Source organism: Dermochelys coriacea, chromosome 7, assembly GCF_009764565.3.
Source record: "Dermochelys coriacea isolate rDerCor1 chromosome 7, rDerCor1.pri.v4, whole genome shotgun sequence".
Classification (NCBI taxonomy): domain Eukaryota; kingdom Metazoa; phylum Chordata; order Testudines; family Dermochelyidae; genus Dermochelys; species Dermochelys coriacea.
The window spans coordinates 107781768-107800360 of record NC_050074.1 but is presented as its reverse complement, the minus strand read 5'-3'; the positions used below and the strand labels follow the sequence as shown (position 1 = coordinate 107800360).

General features: G+C 37.5%; 1 protein-coding gene across 6 annotated transcripts in view; it reads left to right on the top strand.

Moving 5' to 3' along the window:
- TACC2 (transforming acidic coiled-coil containing protein 2) overlaps positions 1 to 18593 on the top strand; it is a 180784-nt gene that overhangs the window by 157945 nt on the left and 4246 nt on the right. For 5 of the 6 annotated variants that reach the window (XM_043518275.1, XM_043518274.1, XM_043518273.1 and 2 more), the window contains 3 exons: positions 6388 to 6531; positions 7658 to 7734; positions 10878 to 10921. In XM_043518275.1, coding sequence (XP_043374210.1) covers positions 6388 to 6531; positions 7658 to 7734; positions 10878 to 10921 — 265 coding nt within the window. Of the gene's footprint in view, positions 1 to 6387; positions 6532 to 7657; positions 7735 to 10877; positions 10922 to 16364; positions 16374 to 18593 lie in introns of all 6 variants that reach the window. The other variant, XM_043518272.1, reaches the window with a different exon arrangement.

Here is an 18593-nt window from a genome sequence, read left to right as displayed (position 1 = left end):
CCCGACCACTCTCTGCCACAACTTCCACAAAGCATTCTGCTAGGGGAGAGGAAGGAGGAGGCATAGAGAGAGTCTTCTCACCCTGCTCCTTTGCTCATTATGTATTTTTGCTTTGGGGAGAATGGAAGCAAGTGAACTCCTGGGTTACTTGAGAGCACTTATCCTCAGTGTTGAGAAGGAAAGGGAAAAGTATCTTGTCGTAGCCACAGAAATCCTCCTGTAGCCTTTGTAAATTTTTTAAGACTAAAGAAGTGTGAAGAGCGCACAGGAGTTAGAGATGGAAAAGAGCATGGATCATTAACGCTGTCCTTTGCACTCTACATATAGGGTGTACTGGAAATCAAACTACTACCCTGTATGCAGTCAAGTCCAAAGTTGTCTTTAATTTCTCTCTTGTGTTTGTGTTTGATGAGGAGATAAAACACAAATCTTTTTTCACCCAATAATATTGAACTTACCTATAAATTGTAGATTTTATCATAATTATTGAACGGCTGGGCCACTGAAGAATTTTTGTTTTTTTGCATGTGTGCAAGTGTGTAAAATATATATCTATAATTTAAAATCAAAACATTCAGATAGTCTTCTGAAATGTACTTTACTTAAGTAACTATTTTATATTGAGAGGTATTGTATATTTCAGAATATGGGCTACAGTATAGTGCTTAGAACCTATGCTGGTGTTATTGTTAAGACCAGTGAATCAACTGGATTTGATTTAGCATTTGATAATTAGATTGGAATTGGTCATGTGCCACTTCTCATTTTCTGTTATTTTGTATGCTTACAATCCCAGTGCAGGAAAAGTGACCAGAGGAAAAGGAATGTGCTTGGTTCCCAAATACCAAAAATAAGAGTTCAGTGATCCCTTAAGCTTTAAAAACAGGGGGGAGGGCAGCCATGCCAGTCAATACGATACTCCTACTGGCTGATCCTTGTGTGTGAAATGTGATAGTTTGTAAATCCCTGAGCTAGTTTCCTAATTAAACTCACTTTGCCTGGCTTTTTTGTGTTGATTCTTAGATGCTGAATCCAACTATACTGGGCCCTATGGTTTTACTGTACAAACTGTCACATATATACATATTTTAAAATAGCTTGTTCAGCACACAATGTGGCATGAGAACTCAGAAAGGCCTATAAAGGAACTACATGGGATTTTGCACCCCTCTGTTCTTATAGGACAGAGATATGTGAGAAGAGGAATTGAGAACAAAGGAAGAAAAGATACCTCTTCATTAATCATAATTTTATAGAATGATTATTTGACAAGTCCCCCTTTACTATGTCTGTACAAAAGCAGGCTCATATCTCACTCACACTGGAAAGCTTGTAGAGATTTTCTTTCCTCAGTGTGTGGTGTTGATATTAACAGGATCTATTGTGGACATTGTGGAGAGAGGAACAGGCCCTAGAATTTGAACATTACATACTTTCCCTTATCATTTCAGCTGCAAGTGATATAATGCAATGTTCTGATTTCAAAGCTCTTTAGAACTACTGACACTATTCCAGTAACTGTGAATCAAGGCTAATGTCAAAGGGACTAAATTATTACATATAGAGAAGATGTATGAACTTTAATGTTGGGTGTTTCATAGACGACTTCATTCTATATTTCAGTGTGGACAGAAGTGAAACATAGGGTCAGAATTCCATTAGTACACATAAAGTAACTACTAGATTTAGAAAAATATTTTCCCCCATTTTAATAGAATGGAAATCCCTCAGTAGAAAAACTATATATGAATCTGTGCATGCATGTGAATATCTCATCAATGGTACTAAGTGCAATGAGTGTACAATAGGCTTCCAAAAAATAAAAATCATGGACCAGATTCTAGCCCTGTGTTTTGGCTGCTGTGCATCACACCAGCAATGGAATCTGGTCCTAAAACCAGTTTTACTGTCCTAAGGAAAGTGTGATCATCCAGTAGCAAAGTATTAGCCTAAATTCAAAGCTGAGCTTTAAAATACCATGCAGGCACACCCTGCCTGTATATAAAGAATGTGTACAGATATATTTATACTTAATTAAGTAAAATAATATTACTAAAGTGCTCATCTGGAAGAAGGAGGAAAGAATACTTTACTGTGAAAATAGATTTATATCTACAATATTCTGAGTTAGTTCAGACGTAAAATATATATACTCCAGGATGCAACTTGGGGATTATGTACTGGACACAGAATAGATTATTATATATGGGACGTGAGCAAGAGAGAGTGTGTGTCATGGGAGTGATCTGACATCTGAAATATTGTTCAGTAGGAAAGGCATGCAAATGTAGCACATAATGTGAAATGGAGATTTGTAATATGGATCAGAGAAAAGAATAATGGATGGTTCATTAGAAAGGAATAGTTATTAATGACTACATATTCTGTTACCCAAATTCTTGTGCATTGTGGCATTTTTGTTTAAATGGAAGGACTGGTTTTAAAAGTTTTACCAATAGAGCTGAGTTGATGTCAAATGATGATGTATCAGAATTTGAAATACTGTGCATGTCGGATGAGGCTGATAATCTCTGTGGAGGGGAACGCCTTGAGCTGAGTGAAATGCTGCAAGCTTTTTGTACTGCACAAGCTCATTGATAATACAGTAGTTAGTACAAATTTGGCAAAAGGAATTTTTCTTCTTTATCTGGATTGCTATGGTTTAAGAGAACCTTGAAAAAACATTCAGTTATCATCAATATGCTTGTTTCTAAGAGCAAATGAGCTATTTGAGAAATAAATTACATCCCTGATCATTGCAGTCTATTTAAGTGTGATATCACTATGGTGGCTTGGGATATGTTATTTTGTTGCAGTTCAGGTACAGTCCTGGTTCTTTAATATTCCACCTGTTCTACAGGGGACTTTCTGCCCTGAAGGGTAAATTCCATTTAATAAAATTGCGTTACTGTGAAACAAGACAATCCCTTCTTGGATTTTTCAGATATCCAAGACTGTAGCTGAGCATCTGGGGAAATTGTTGATCTGAAGTCTGAGTTTCTGCAATTTAAAAGTGTTTTCTCTCTTTGACAAAGCTGTCAAGTGCATCAAGAACTTATAAAGCAAAGGTGGACATTACCATATGAAATACTGCTTTTCAACAAAGAAAAACAGTGTTCAATTGTTAGAAATGTTGGTGCTGTGACTCCTTGTTCCTTTCTAATTGTAGCTTTTAGTTTTGTTAATGTGACCTTTTTTCCCCCCTCCCTGGCTCCTATATGGTGCTCATAGACATTACTGACTGTAAATTCTCTCTATCTGAGAATGTTTCCATTGGCTTTCATTGTAATGTGTACACTGTTAGCACTGATGAACATAATGCATGATACCACTATGAATAGCAGAGCTGGATAAAAGATTGTTCAGATGTTCATTCAAATTCTTAAATGATTGAATGTTTGTGTACTTTTGATTTTGCTTTCCATGAATCTTCTTGCAAACAAATTAACTGCTGGAAATGTTTGCTGGGAGAATGAATTTGGACAAATATTATATAATCATGAGAAACAAACTTTAAACTCAGAAAAGTGAATATTCAGAGCAGAAACATGATAGTAAGACTGCACTCATCCAGTCAGAACAGAGACATACCATATCACTTGCATCAAATCTAGGCTAATGCAGTTTGAGTTTCAATACTTGCAACAAATGAGGTACAGAGATGGTACTACTAGTGGACACAACATAGCAAATAGTTTAGAATAATAAGAGAAAGTTGCGTTCTGCTTTGGGATCATTCTGGAACAGTAATATAAGAAAAAATGATTGAACTCTATTTGCTATGAATTTTTCACCTGACCCTAATAAATAGAAAACAACTGTAATAAGCACCATAGAAATGTCTATAAATTATATAAATAAAATAAAATGATAAACTGTATGCTCTAATATTAAAAATGAAACAACCATAATACAGAGCGAGGTATACTTAGAAACAAATTATACTTGAATTTATTCAATATAAATTTTTAGGGAAAGGAAATGGCTTCATAAATTTATGGATGAACTAAAGCAGGAGTTCTCAAGCTGGGGGTCATGACCCTATTGTGGGGGGTGGCCGCAAGCTGTCAGCCTCCACCCCAAACCTTGCTTCGCCTCCAGCATTTATAGTAGTGCTAAATATAAAAAAGTGTTTTTAATTTATAAGTCGAGGGGTCGCACTCAGAAGTTTGCTGTATGAATGGGGTCACCAGTACAAAAGTTTGAGAACCACTGAACTAAAGCATGATGCCAAGTCAGCATGGCATGTGGGATTATCACAGGGCTAGGAATCGGGAAGTTCTGAGTTCTAATCCTGACTGTACTGTGGACTCACTAGGTGTCTTTGGGCAAGTCATTGTCTGTCTGTTTCCCAGTTGGTAAAAATCTGACTAATACTCACCTATTTGGCAGGGATGTTTTGCGGATTAGATAATAGGCCAAATACTGATAACTTTAGTGAGCCATTTATGTTATTAGATAAAGTAAGCAGGATCTGGCCCGATATTTGTACTCTACTTTGAACATAGAGGATCAAATACAACTTTGATATAAACAGTGAAATACTAACATACCCCAAAAGCACTATGAATATCTGAAACAAAGTCATAACAGTAAAAGCAAATCCTAAAGAAGCCAAATTCAAGGTACAGAATCCAAAGGCTGTCACATGCAGTGTTTTTGTAGGTACTTGCATATATACTACTAATTGAATGACACAAGTTATGTCAACATCTTCAGTCCTATCCATTAAACGTGGTTTAGTCTGCATGACTACTTAGTAGATAAAGCAAGTTACTTCTATTACCATCTTTAGTATTTTACTTAATACGTTAGCTGTTCTGTGTGTAAAGAGTTAAACTAAAATTCCTTGAGACTTGACCTTTCTTTAACAGAATTTTGTCCCATTATTCCTAGTATTATATGTGACAGATCAAAAAAATTCTTACAAGCATCAGTTCTCTTTTTTCTTAAGGATTTTGTATATCTTACTGAAGTCCCCTTTACTGCAAAGTCCCATCCACTTGCTAAAGGAGTGTGTGTGTGTGTGTGCGTGTGTGTGTTTGTGTGTGTGTGTGTGTGTGTGAGTGAGAGATAGGGTGTTCTTGGTTTGGTTTTTTGTGTGTTTTTTTTAATAGTGCTTATCTGAATGGTTGTTTATACTGACTTTTTGCACTAGTGTAAATGAGTAGCTGACATACATAGTAATGGAGAACGTGGCCATCAATCTCTAGTGCCGCATTTCCCCATCTGTAAAGTGAAGATGATCATACTCCCCTCCCTTACTAAGGTATTGTGAGGCTACACTAATTAATGTTTGTGTGATGCTGAGATAGTACAGTAATGTGGGCCATGTGAGTGCTTGTGAAGATTGAACCCCATTTCTGTTATGTTCTCTGAGTCCAAAAAAATTTGAAATATTGTACATAATCAGCTAAAAATGCTGTTATTTCTAACAATATATTACCTATATTGTACTGTCTCTTTCACTGTCCTCTTGTTCCACATATGAAACAATTCTTATGCAATTTTCACCCTCCACATGTTTTTCTTAAAACAGTGATTATTTATTTTTAGCACCCTCCTAATTCTCTCTTATAATCTTTCTCATTTTTTTTTCTGTGGCTAGCCATGAATGCATTCTATCTTGCATTGTTTAGGCTTATTATATTATTTGCAAGATAATGCATATAAGTTTTGCATAGTTGTTTTTTAAATATTTTTCCCATTTCTCATTTTATTTGCACCCTTGGGCCAAAGTATGTTTGCCTTACTCACTCAAGTAGTCCGGTTGACTTGATCTGAATCATGCAAGTAGGATGTGTAAGACTGGCCCTTTAGAATAAAACTGAACTTAATTTATTAATTTCTCATACAGTACTGTATATACAGGTGGAGCAGTAGCACCACCTATACTGAAGTACCCTAATACCATCTATAGAATATAATTTACAGTAGATAAAGTACTACTTTGGCTGTTAGCTTACCTTTTGCTGTCATTTTATTGTACAAGTACAATATCTGTTAGCTTACCTTTTGCTGTCATTTTAAATATTGTTTTACTGAAACTGATTCCCCTTCAGTGATGACTGCTTCTGTTTTTTTCTTGTTTTCTTCACTCAAATGTTCTTATTGTTGGATATTTCATTTTTTTCAGGTGTAGAATAGTTTTGAGAACGTCTAACTCATGGCTTCAAAGTTTTAGATTTCCCAGCATTATCTTTATTGTTTTCTGTATAAGAACAAAGTTGTAAATATTAACAGATTGGCACTCTAATGTTTTCCATTCATTGTAAGATCACATTTCCTCATTGTTTGTTTCATTTTCCCCATTAAATGCCAGCTGAACTATTAGTAAACCCATAATCAATGGTTAATTTCTTTGTTTGTTTTTTTAAAAAAATACAGAAAGAGCCTGCTATCCCTGCAGATGTTTCCATCTCTAAAAGTACTCTGTACTCCCGAATCATCGCTTCTGAGGCAGAAAATACCACCGATCTGCTCTACCAACAAGAAGATTTGGATTCTGCACTACGAATTGCCAGACAGGAGGTAACTTTTTATAGCGTCTGGAAATAAGAAGTTTCTTCAATTGGTAGTTTACTTATTTCTAGTTTTCTCAAAGTCATTCACCTGAACTAGATATAGTCTGTTCTGAAAACCATGGGCCTGATTCTTTTATACAGTAAGGCCCCTCTGCTCTGGCAGTGTAAATGGGACTTAAAATGGGAGTAAGTTTTATTTGCTTGGTGTAGCTGAGAATCAGACCCAGTATATGGAAAAGGGACTGATTCTTTTATACAGTAAGGCCCCACTGCTCTGGCAGTGTAAAAGATTTAAAATGGGAGTAAGTTTTATTTGCTTGGTGTAGATGAGAATCAGACCCAGTATATGGAAATTTGTATTATTTATTTTACATATCACTATGCAGTTACCTGGAATCTATACAACTTGAGCAATGGATTATTGGTTTATCTTTTTAAAACAAATGTTATAAGGCTTCTACTTTTTATTATTTTATAGTGCCTACATGGTGCGCCACAGAAAATATGAAAGACTGATCCCTGCCTGAAAAGATGATACAATCTGATGTTAGAAAAGCACAAACTGTGTGGATATAACATATAACAGGAGTGGGAGGGACAAGGAGGAATGTAGATTATGGATATCATGATTCCATGGTTACTCAGTCCAGACATACATGCATGAGAACAGAACCTTTCTTCAGGACAGATCCTGAAGTCATTACTCATGACCTACTACGAATTTAAAGATTTGTGGAATCTGATATAAGGGTACTCCCTCTATAGAGGAATAGAATAGCTCTGTAAACATATCTACATGTAATTAGGGAGGAGCATAAATTTAAACACAGGATTTACCACCTCTGAAAAGAGCTTGGGGAAGTTTGAGTTGGGTTCCACATACGCATGTTTGAATGCAGGCCTTATGGTTTGAAATGGAAAAATTCCTTGGGGGTGTATAGATTTGGATCCAAATCTAGATATGAAATCTTCAGCTCAGGCCTTGCTCTAGTATCAGCATTGAATATTAAAATTTAAAAGCAGTTGTGTATCCCATTAAAATGCAATTTAGTTCTAGTATCTAGCTACCTAGCTGTCTTAATGAATTCCTTGGATTTACCTAATTTTCTTACAACCTGTTTCCTCTTCCTTAGACTGTGGCCAAAGAAAGAGAAGTATCCGAGTGGAAAGTCAAATATGAAGAAAGCCGAAGGGAAGTAATGGAGATGAGGTGAAGCAGTCATTGATAAGATTAACTGAATCTTTCTGCTTATGAATATCCGCAAACAAACTGGGATTTGCACAAATGTATTAGTTACTTGAAATTTTTCTGTATTTTTTTGTACTACACACTTTGGATTGATCCTAAATCATTTTCTGCTAGTTTTTGCTATTCTCTACTGGTGAAATTTACCACTTTCAGATAGACATAAGGCCAAATCACCACTTCAACTGCATAACATCCTCAAAATAGTTAAGAGGAGTGGTGCATTGATCTTAGGCTGGTTCTCTGCACAGGGGTAAACTTTCCCCTATTCAGGCTATGTTGTTTAGTTGTCATTAGTCAGATAGATAACATGGTATTGTTTCTGTTCCCTGGCTGAATGTATGCATCTGCACTTTTTATAGGAATATTCACACTGGTAAATTTAATAACATTTGTGCCAGTAAAATTCAGTTGCATGAATGTTTGCAGAAGGTGAACATAAAAAGAACACGAACAGTACAGGCAAAACAGATTCATTTACACATCCAAGTGACTATTGGCAAAGGAGTTTTTGGCAGTATTCACCCAACTCTTGAGGTCATTTTAAAGCTGTGCATAGAAGAAAGATCAGCTTGATTCTGTTTTTTGGATCTATTTCTACCATTCCAAAGGGTGATGATGAACTGTAGCTTCTTTCTGAAAGACACTGTATTTTGATACATTGAGAGGTATTGCTCAAAGGATCACTATTGTTTTTCCCTTTCGCTGAAATTTTGGTCTTGGTACCAGACGTGTACTAAATGAGGTTTTTTCCTTATTAATGGTGTCATTGCATAAATAGGTTGTACAAGACCAAATGAGACACAGGATGAGCTGGTTTGTCTCACTAAACTGAGCCTGAGAATATGATTAATAGGAAAAGAAACCTGATAACAGATATTATAGAGGGTCTTAAAGGTTTTTAATTTTTATCTTATAAATAAGAGAACTATTTCAGGCCTTTTTTTTTTAAGTCACTCCTCTAAGGAGCAAACTACCGCAACCATATCTGAAGAGGGGGAGCTTAAAAACCTTTCTTGCAAAGACATTGCTTAAATGAGCATTTTACAGCAAAAATTTAAGGAGCATTTCAAACGCTGGTCTATTTGTACAACTCCTGCTGCTATCAAGGAGGATTGTATGCATGGATCAAGGGTAATAACATAAAAGAACTGGGGAGCTAATTGTGTACTGCAAAATGTGGACTGAATGTTAGGAAAACTTTTTTTGACATTATGTCTTCTGAGGTTGTGAAATAGTCTCACAGGGTTCTCCTTGAACTATTAAATCTAGACAGGGCAAAACACTAGAATATTTTCTGTAGCAAACAGTCCTACAGTGGCAAAGAAATGGACAAGATGGTCTCCTGTCTTTCTATTTCTAACTTGTATGGGCTAGTCTAGCCTGGGAAATTACATTGTATTAGCACATGGTGTTTAACAACAAGTTTGATGCCATAGCTCCTCAGGTTCCTGTTCTAACACCATGCAACTTCCTAGGATATACGGAGCTGTTAAAGACATGATGTAGCTATTGGACTCTTCTGTGGATGCTAATAGAGCCCTTCCTTTCTAGGGAAAATTCCTACAGCTAACTTTGTTTTTGAATTTAAAGTACCTTTTTTACAGCAAAATTAATGCTTTGAGAGCAGCCTCAGCAACTCTGAACAAATCCCCAGGTGGATGCTATAGAGCTGTGCAGTTCATGCCAAAGCTCTGCCCTACTTTTCCACAAAGAGCATAGCACATGCCCTTGCATTTCCTGGCTCCAGTACTGCAAAGAGCTCTACAAACCTGGATCATTACTGGAGTGTGGTGTGTCACTGAGGTCAACATGACTTCCCAGCTGAGTAAGGGTAATGCTTTTCTGACCCCTCGACAGGACTGGGGCTAATAGGGGCAGCATTGGGCCAATGGGACTAAGTACAGCATTCATTAAGGGTGGACTTTACATTAATTGCGGGAGTCGCTTTTAACTCGGGTTTCACTTTGTTTTTGTTTAAATGGAGAGGTTATAAATAACTCATTTGTATTTTGGGGGCTATCCCATGACTTCCCCATTTGTTATCAACTTTTGGACTTGAGCTTTCTCCCACCCCAGTAACGCGACCTATTTGCAATACACTTTTTCAAAATGCAGCAATTAAAATCGACTTTACAGAATACAAACAAAAAAATGTAAAAGGGATATTTTGAATACGCACTTTGAACTAACTACATGGTTATTTTGATTTGATAGACAGTCATGTGGCTCATCATTCAAAGCACAGCTAAGGCTAGTCTTGTTTCATTAGCTTGATTTGGATGTGGGAAGGAATGTATCAGCTTTTTAAATCACTTTTAATCTACTTATTTTGGTTAACCTCTTTTCAAGAAGAAAATTCAAAACAGGATATGACTGTATTTTTTAAAATACAGACTAAGCATAAAATTATCATTTTGCTGATTGTTTTACAGAAATTGCACAAAATTAGGGCAATCATGCTGCATGATTGACTATTTCAGATGATTTTTCAGTCTTAAGAACTGAATGAATGTCCCTTACTTTGTATTTGACGTGCGTAAGATTTGGTAGCTATCTTTAAAATGAGAGCCTCTCATCTTTTTCCTAAAGTAAAAATAAACACAAGCCAATCAATAGAGAGAGAGAGAAAAAGGAAGAAAATTGTGTTACCCTCTCTTCTCCCCCTCATCCCCCACACACACACTGACATGAATCAAACTGCCCATGGCTCCAGATCCTAAATGAAAATATGACCCGTGATATAATTCATGGTTGGTGAAGTACTTTAGGATTATTGTGAATAAAAGAAACCTGTATAAAATCAGTTTCTCCTCTCTGCCTTTTATATTCAAATGGCAAATTAAAAAATTAGAATCAACATTTGAACTGCTTGGTTGTATTGAATTTATTGCTCACTTATTTTTGTTTCAGAGAGTCAATAATAATGCAACAGCCTCAAACAAAAAAGGACAAGAGATTATATGGCTTCTAAGTGTGTGAAGTGGATCTGTATTGCATTTTGCCATGATATAGAAGTGCAGCTATTTAATAGCCTTGTTATTCAAGTAAGCCATTAGCAGCTATAACATTTGCAAACACAGCTTTTCTTTTCATTTCTTTTGTAGGAAAATAGTTTCAGAATATGAGAAGACGATTGCTCAGATGATAGGTAGGTGTTACTGCTATGGAATATGCTGTTGTAGACTCTGAAGAAAGCATAGAAATATGTTTATGGCTGGGGGCCTAATTCTGACCTTGGATACACCCGTTGAACTCCTATTGACATTCAGGGGAATTGTGTATACATCTGAGGGCAGAATTATGTGCTACTAGTTTAAGCTGAAAAATATGTACTCCATTCTGCAGATACTATAATCTGAAGCATTCAAGATTGTCCAAGATTTCTCTTCTACGCCAGAGCAAGCTATTCCATAGAAGACACGTCCAGAATGCACAACTATTTTGGCTGAGATTCAAACATATTTCTTGCAGAAAGGCATTTGTGTCATTTAAATTACTCTTACCAGACACACACAACTTTTTTTTCGTAACTACTAGTACCAAAACTTGGTTCTTTACACCAACAGAGGCCATCTTTTTTTGATACATTTATCCCAGCAAAAACGTGAATTAACTCCACTCCCAGATCAGAGATCATTAGGGGCCAAACACTGAGTGACTTACTGAAGCTAATGTGGCTTTTGGAATATAAATTATGAGCGGATCTACCCCTAGAAAAGCTGGAAAATATTTGTTCACAAAATATCTTGCAAATAAAAGATTACTTACAAAGTTTCTCAAAAACAGAAATTGCAAGATTCCTGAACTCTGCTGACATTTTAGGCCTAGCTCAAAAGGCACTGTTTTAAAAAGCTTTCTTTGAAGGACTTCCTAACCCATATTATCTTTAGATTCTGACTCTCTTGTTATAGAAGGTTCTCAGCTTGCTAGGCGAGGGAGAGTGGCTAGTGATGTGTCCAGCAGGATGCTTCATTTGGAGCTTTGTCTCCGAGGGCCAGAAAAGGTAGGCCAATCGGAGATAAACTTATATCTATTTCTTTTGGAATGTGAGCTTCAGAAGGGAGGTCAGCTCGGACTAATGATTTCATCAAAGAGCAGGGAAAGTAGTTGTATTGTAATGTGCTCAGGGTATTTCTACTGTTCTTTACAATATAGCATTATTTATAGCAGAGAATGGTCATGGGGAATACCAAGTAAAGCTCTATATTTGTGGCATGTAATGTGTATGTTCCTCTGTCTTACAAATAGACTGATAATGAGAAAAGTTTTCATTACATCTACTAGTGTATTATCATTGACATTTATAAATGTCATTGCGTTACCCTCTGTTGAAACTGGCACTTTCAATTTTTATGTATCATATTGCATGACCCCAAATGTTTTGGTTATTTTTATCATTTCTTCTCTATTAATATTGCTAAAATTAGAGTAATATTTTTGTAATGTTGGCACTTCCCCACATGTACTGCATATATGTATGGGCTGGATGTTGTGGAAGGATTAAGTGAGTAAGAAGCTCAGAACATGAGTTAAACATATTTCATTTAAACCGGTGAATATAACAGACTTGCTTGTTTTCACCCAAAGCAAACAATAATAATAATAATGATTAATAATTTGACTAATTTTGCACCGACGAATCTCAACTTCTTTTGACGTAAATAGTGGAACTTGGGGAGATACATTCCCTCCCCTGCAAATCACTGATTTCATTCACTGCAGCACTGTGCATCTCTTGCCATTCAGGTGAAAAATTTAAATAAGCATTGCATAAGTGACTTCAAAATAAGGTCTTAAACTCCACTTCAGTAAATGCTGACCTAACTTCTCTGACCCTTTTGAATTTAAGAGCTTTAAATCCCCGTTTAATTTGGATTGCCTTTGGCTGGTGCCCTGCCATTTGTAATGGACATTTTATAATAGCAGGAAACACATTGGACTGAATTCTCCACTATTTTAGACTAGATTTATGCTGGTGTGTCTCCAGTGAAGTTGGTAGAGATGCAACAGCATAAAACTGGCTCAATGCTGTGGAGAATCAGGCACTAGAGCCTTCCAAATGTGACTTTGCTGGTTTCTCATACAATCTGAAATTGCTTCCTGTGTTTCATGTCCAAGATTAATCTATCCCAGGACTGAGTTGGCTTTTTCCTGTGTCAAATATTTTAATCCAGTATCCCAGATAGGTCTTCTTTTTAGGGTTTTGCAGCACATAGCCAGGGAGGCTGAGGATCAGGGCCGGCTCTAGGCACCGTCAAACCAAGCACGTGCTTGGGGCGGCACTTTTCAAGGAGCGGCATTCTGTGCCCCCCGCCCCCCCTCCTTTTTTTTTTGCTTCAGCAGCATTCCACTTGGGGCGGCAAAAAACCTAGAGCCGGCCCTGCTGAGGATATATTTCCTTTTTTTATGTTCCAATACTTAAGTCTGTTTTCAGCCTCCACACAGGAACGAACTGCCACAACAGGAACATAGAAAGTTCTTCAGTCTCACCTGCCCATACATTTGGTCAGATACTACAGCTGTCCTTTTCTCCCAAGCCAGTTTGAATAGTTAACCACCAAAATGCTCTTTTTCAGTGACTACTATTTCAAGTTCTACTTTTAAGCTATTTAGAGCACCTTATTTTCTACATGTTGTATGGGACTACTTATTTCCACTTACACAGTAATTTCAGTGTGACATAATTTTTGTTCAGTTAGTGCTTGGAGCTGTACAAAGGGACCTTGGTCCATGACTAGGGCTCCTAGGCAGCATGGTGGTAATAATAATAATAATAAATTACTGATGCAAGCAAATGTACAGCACAGGCATTTTATAGAAAAGGGACACTGTAGGTAATAGCAAATGGGTGCCCATTACAGATGGCTTACTTTAAAATACACACACAATTTTTCAGTTTGCAGCTTACTGTGTTGTTAAAATCTTTAGCCTTTGCCTGAAGATGAACATTCAGTGTTTGACATTTATAAATAAAATATAATTCAATAGCTGTACATCCCAGTCAAAGCTGCTCCTATCTATTTATTTTATAACTAGCCTCTTTAGGCACCCATAACTAAGATGCCTGAGCTCCTTTCACTGATACACTGGTATCAATTTTATATCATGTAATGTTTGGTGAATGGAAATTGCTGGCTGTGAAATACAGTAGCTCCTCGCTTAACGTTGTAGTTATGTTCCTGAAAAATGCGACTTTAAGTGAAACGATGTGAAGCGAATCCAATTTCCCTATAAGAATGAATGTAAATGCGGCGGGGTTAGGTTCCAGGGAAATTTGTTTTTTTGCCAGACAAAAGGCATTATATACATTTTAAACAATTTTAAACAAGCAATTTAATACTACAATCGTCACTGTAGCAAGACAGCAAGGCAGGGCCTCTGCTGTGCACCACCCGCAGCTTCTTTGCAGGCAGCTGGTAGCCTCGCAAGCATTTGCTGTAGAGCCCTGTTCCCGAGCAGAGCCATTGGGCCATAAAGCTACAGTGAATTGCTGGGGATGGGGGGTTAGTGTGCACGTGTTGTATGTTTACAAACATACTGTACATACAGCACAGTCCTATAGTTGGGAGGTGCCCCCACCTTACCCCACACAGGCACAGCCCACTGGCACTGGAGAGAATGAGGCAGGCAAGGAGGCTGAAGGTGCGTTAGGCTAGGAGAAGCACTTGTGCAGCAGCAGCGGCAGCTTCCCCTACTCTGCAAGCACCAGGGGTGGGGGGCTCAACCCTCGGCCCGCCCACTCCACCCCTTCCCCCCCAGCCCCCACTCTTAACCCACCTCTTCTTCCCCCCGATCCCCCTTTACTCCTCGCTCCTCCCCCCTTCCTCCCGTGCCTCCTGCCCACAGCAATCAGCTGGTTTGTGGCATTCAGGAGGCAGGGGAGGGAGGGGAAGCCTGTGCGCTGAGTCCTTGCCCCTTCCCCCTCCCTCCAGAACACCGCAAGCTAGCTGATTGTGGAGGTCAGGAGGCTGGGGGAAGAGGGGGAAGGTGCTGATCCCCAGGATCTGCTAGTGGGCGGGAGGCGCTGTGGTGGGAGGGGGATGTAGGGAAGCTGATAGGGGAGCTGCCAGCTATGGACAAAGCAAGCAGCCAAATGACGTTATAGCGAAGCATTGCACAATTTTAAATGGAGCATGTTCTGTAATTGAGCAGGGATGTAAGATCGAAACAACATTAAGCGAGAGGACGTTAAGTGGGGAGTTACTGTAGTGTCACTGTGGAGTAAATTCTAAGGACCTGCAGCTGTTTTCTATATCATTATTTCCAACAAATGAAGAATAATTAAAATTTCTGATCTCTGATCACAGAGCAAACAGTAAAATCCTTATACTTTGAATTCATACAAATTGATGATGCTTGTTGAACTGTGTCTAGTTGTGTCAAAACAGGATCTGTAGCAGCTATTTAGAAACATGGCTCTAAATTATGTTATTAATTTTGGATAAAGATGAGCTCACTTAATTGAATAAGAAATAGGGTCATCTAGCATGTAGAAAAAAAGCTGATTGGCAATATACTATACTGTACTCATGAAAAGCCAGCTGTGCATTGTTGTTGCAAGCAAAGCTGCCTTAATGATAAAACAAAATAAGGAAAATAGTGTACTTCAACATGAGTACACTCAACTGAATTGTTTCTATTTATGACTGAATCCTTCTGATCTCTTTATAAAGCCATCTACTAGAAGTCGACTTAATTACAACTGAACCTAGTTCTCTAATCCCTTTGAAGGAATATTCAATTAGGTCAATAGGTCCTAATAGAGCTTTTCTAGAATATCTTGTCTCTCTATATAATCCATTAATGGGGATTTTACCATTGACTTCAGCGGGACAGGGAGCAGGTCCTAAATTTGCTAGTTTATACATGTAGGGACAAATATTGCTCTATTTAACTCATCCAAGTAGTTCCATTCAGTGATCTGTATTGTGTGGGTCAGAGCACTGTAGCTGTCAATACATAGCTCCATACCCAACTAGTGCCTTTTTGCCTATATGTCTTTGCTTTCTTTTTCATTAAATTAGTTTGTTTGCCTTAGCACCTATTGCACGTTTGTGTACACACACAAACACACACACACACACACAGCATGCTCTGTTCATGAGAGGCTCATAGAGTGGACTAGTAACAGTGTTGCAGATCAGGATGGAGTGCATCAACTGAACTGTGTTAGAAAGCTTGCACTGCCCTTGTTTTCACTGTGTTGAGCTCAAGACAATTCTCCATTATAAAATTCACTACTCTGCAGTACTAACAAGTGCTAACTTGTCCTGGCCCTGTGTAGAAGGATGCATTTCAGCAATAGTCCTTTGCTTTCATGAGCATCATATTCATCTATAATTTTTTCCCTAAAGGTCTATTTTGTGTTTACTTTTCACTGTTGCAATAGAAATGTATTTGTAATTTTCTCTCCAAAAGCCTATTCATATATTTCAAAATTAAAGGATGTTTTTAAAAATCTCCTTATAAAAACAAAAGAATTTGGTTGTTGAGCATTAATTTATTTCTGCTTTCCTAACAAATTCCCTGATTTTCTATTTTGCTTCCATTTTTTTTGCTTCTTGCTATTTGCTTGCAAAACAAACAAACAGGCAAACCTGGTAAGTAGTGCTTTTCACCAACTTTGACATATTGCTCTCTTTTTTTTTTTTTGGTTGCTTTTATTCTTTGTATTTGCCTCATCCCCATTAAATAATGCAAATGTTAACAGAGATTGAAAATAGGTTTGAAAGATATTGGATAATACCTTTCTTTTGCTAGTATCTGTTTTTCTCTGGCTCTTTCAATAAAAATATCACTTCTAAGTATAAAGGAGGATTTTCTTATTTGTGATTGTGGACAGCACAAGTTCAAGTGATGAAGAAGCCATTTTAATTAAGGAATTATATAAGCTTGTATATAAATATTTGTATATAAATATTTATTAATAATTATCTAACTAGGATGTTGCTGGCAGTTTATTAGCTGCACAGTACTACTGAGCAGGGAAGTCACTGAAGTTAAGTAATAGAAAATATCTGTTAGGTCTTCCAATCTCACCCTAGGAAATGCTGGATTAGTTTCCATAGTGTATATTTACACTTCGTCCAACCCTTTTTAAAATGTCTCAAGCAATGGGGCTTTCAACATTTCCCTTAGGACACTGTTCTTAAGTTTCCTAGAGCTCACATTCAGGAAGCTTTGTCCTGATAGTCTACATTTTCCTTATCATTTTATCCTTGTACCACCTAAATAATTCCTCTCCTTCTTTGGAGATCTAAGTTTGGGACCTGGCCAGATGTTGGCATGAAGGCATGACAGGGACAGCATGCAAGACATGAGGCAGGTGAAATGAACACTAACTGTCACTCTTCTAATCTCCACTGGCCAGCTGAAGAGAGTGATGATGGTGATCAGCTTTGGTGGGAGCTGGTCCAGCCCTTCTTGATATAGGGCAGCTGCCAAAATTCCAGGAGGTGGAGGGAAAGAAACTTCATTTATGGATGTGAAGAGGGGTGTGGTGAATTCTTTACAGTGCAGATTGCCCTAGAGACAGAAGGAGAAGGAAGTCACTGAAATATCGTAGGGATTAGTGTGATTGCTGACATTGAAAAAAAAGGCAAAATTTTGTTTTTTTGAGTTGCCACTTAAGTATATGGTAAAGGATTAATTCTGCAACAGTTCCACACATATGGACCCTTATTCTTGCATGGAATCACAAGGAGGTGAGATTTTGTGCAGGAGAATGGGCCTGTACCTGCAGATTTGTTTCAGGATCAGGCCCTTAAGTAGCATGTGATCCTTGATCCTTAAAAAAACAAAACAGAAATAAAAACTAACATTATGATGGGACTTCAGCAGAAGACCCCTGAGAAGACTGGGAAAAGAAACAAGGGATGAAAAATGGAAATGGTTCTCCCTTTATTCCCTCGTGTCTATAGATATTCACAGCAATTTTTTTAGAGATCACAGTTGAATCAAGTACGTAGAATTTCTTAACAGTGATTTCTAAAATATTATTAAAGGGAAACTCTGAAAAGTGACATGGTATTTTGGGGTTCAGTGTTTCTCAATGGTTTCTCCTTATCAGATATGTACAGTTTACAAGTGAAAGAATGTCATTCTAATTCCCACATCCGCTCACTCACCATGAGAACCACTCTGGTTTTGCATCTCATACATCACCCATAACAAAAACAAGTCTGCAGGCCAAATTATGCCCTCAGCCGCATTTGTGTAATGCCAGTGCTATCAGTGAGTTTGCACTAATTTACTGATTGGAACTTTGTAAACCATTTTCAGTTGATGGACGAGATGGAAAACCAGATCACTTTCTCTCAACTGCATTGGTTCAGCAGGACTAACAAAATAAGCAGTAGAAACCTCTGAATACCCAGGAGGAAAGATGTTCCAAGTATGAGAGTGCCATTTCTATGTTGTCATGTTTCCGAGTTGAATTGCACTTCAAAAATTTTATTTCAAACTACAGCCTCAATTCAAATTAAAAATTGACCTCTGTGCCATATTTGCAAACACAATAGGGCTAGATCGCTTGTTGAAAAAAACACTTCGGAAAGTTGCAAGAGAACTTGTTACCTCATCTAAACTTCCATAACAGACTTAAGAAAACAGTATAAAATTATCTTTCACAGTTGTGTTTTCTTTACAATGTGTAACTATTCAGAATGCACTCTGAAATATGGAACATTGGAATCGTAGCTTGTGGTATGAAAAATGAAGCATTTTAAGAAACAGAATATCAGAGCTTCCTTTCTATATTTGCAAAAAGGTGTCAGTTTATCTCTTGAGTCATCCCTTGGAGAAAAGAGTGGTGGAATATT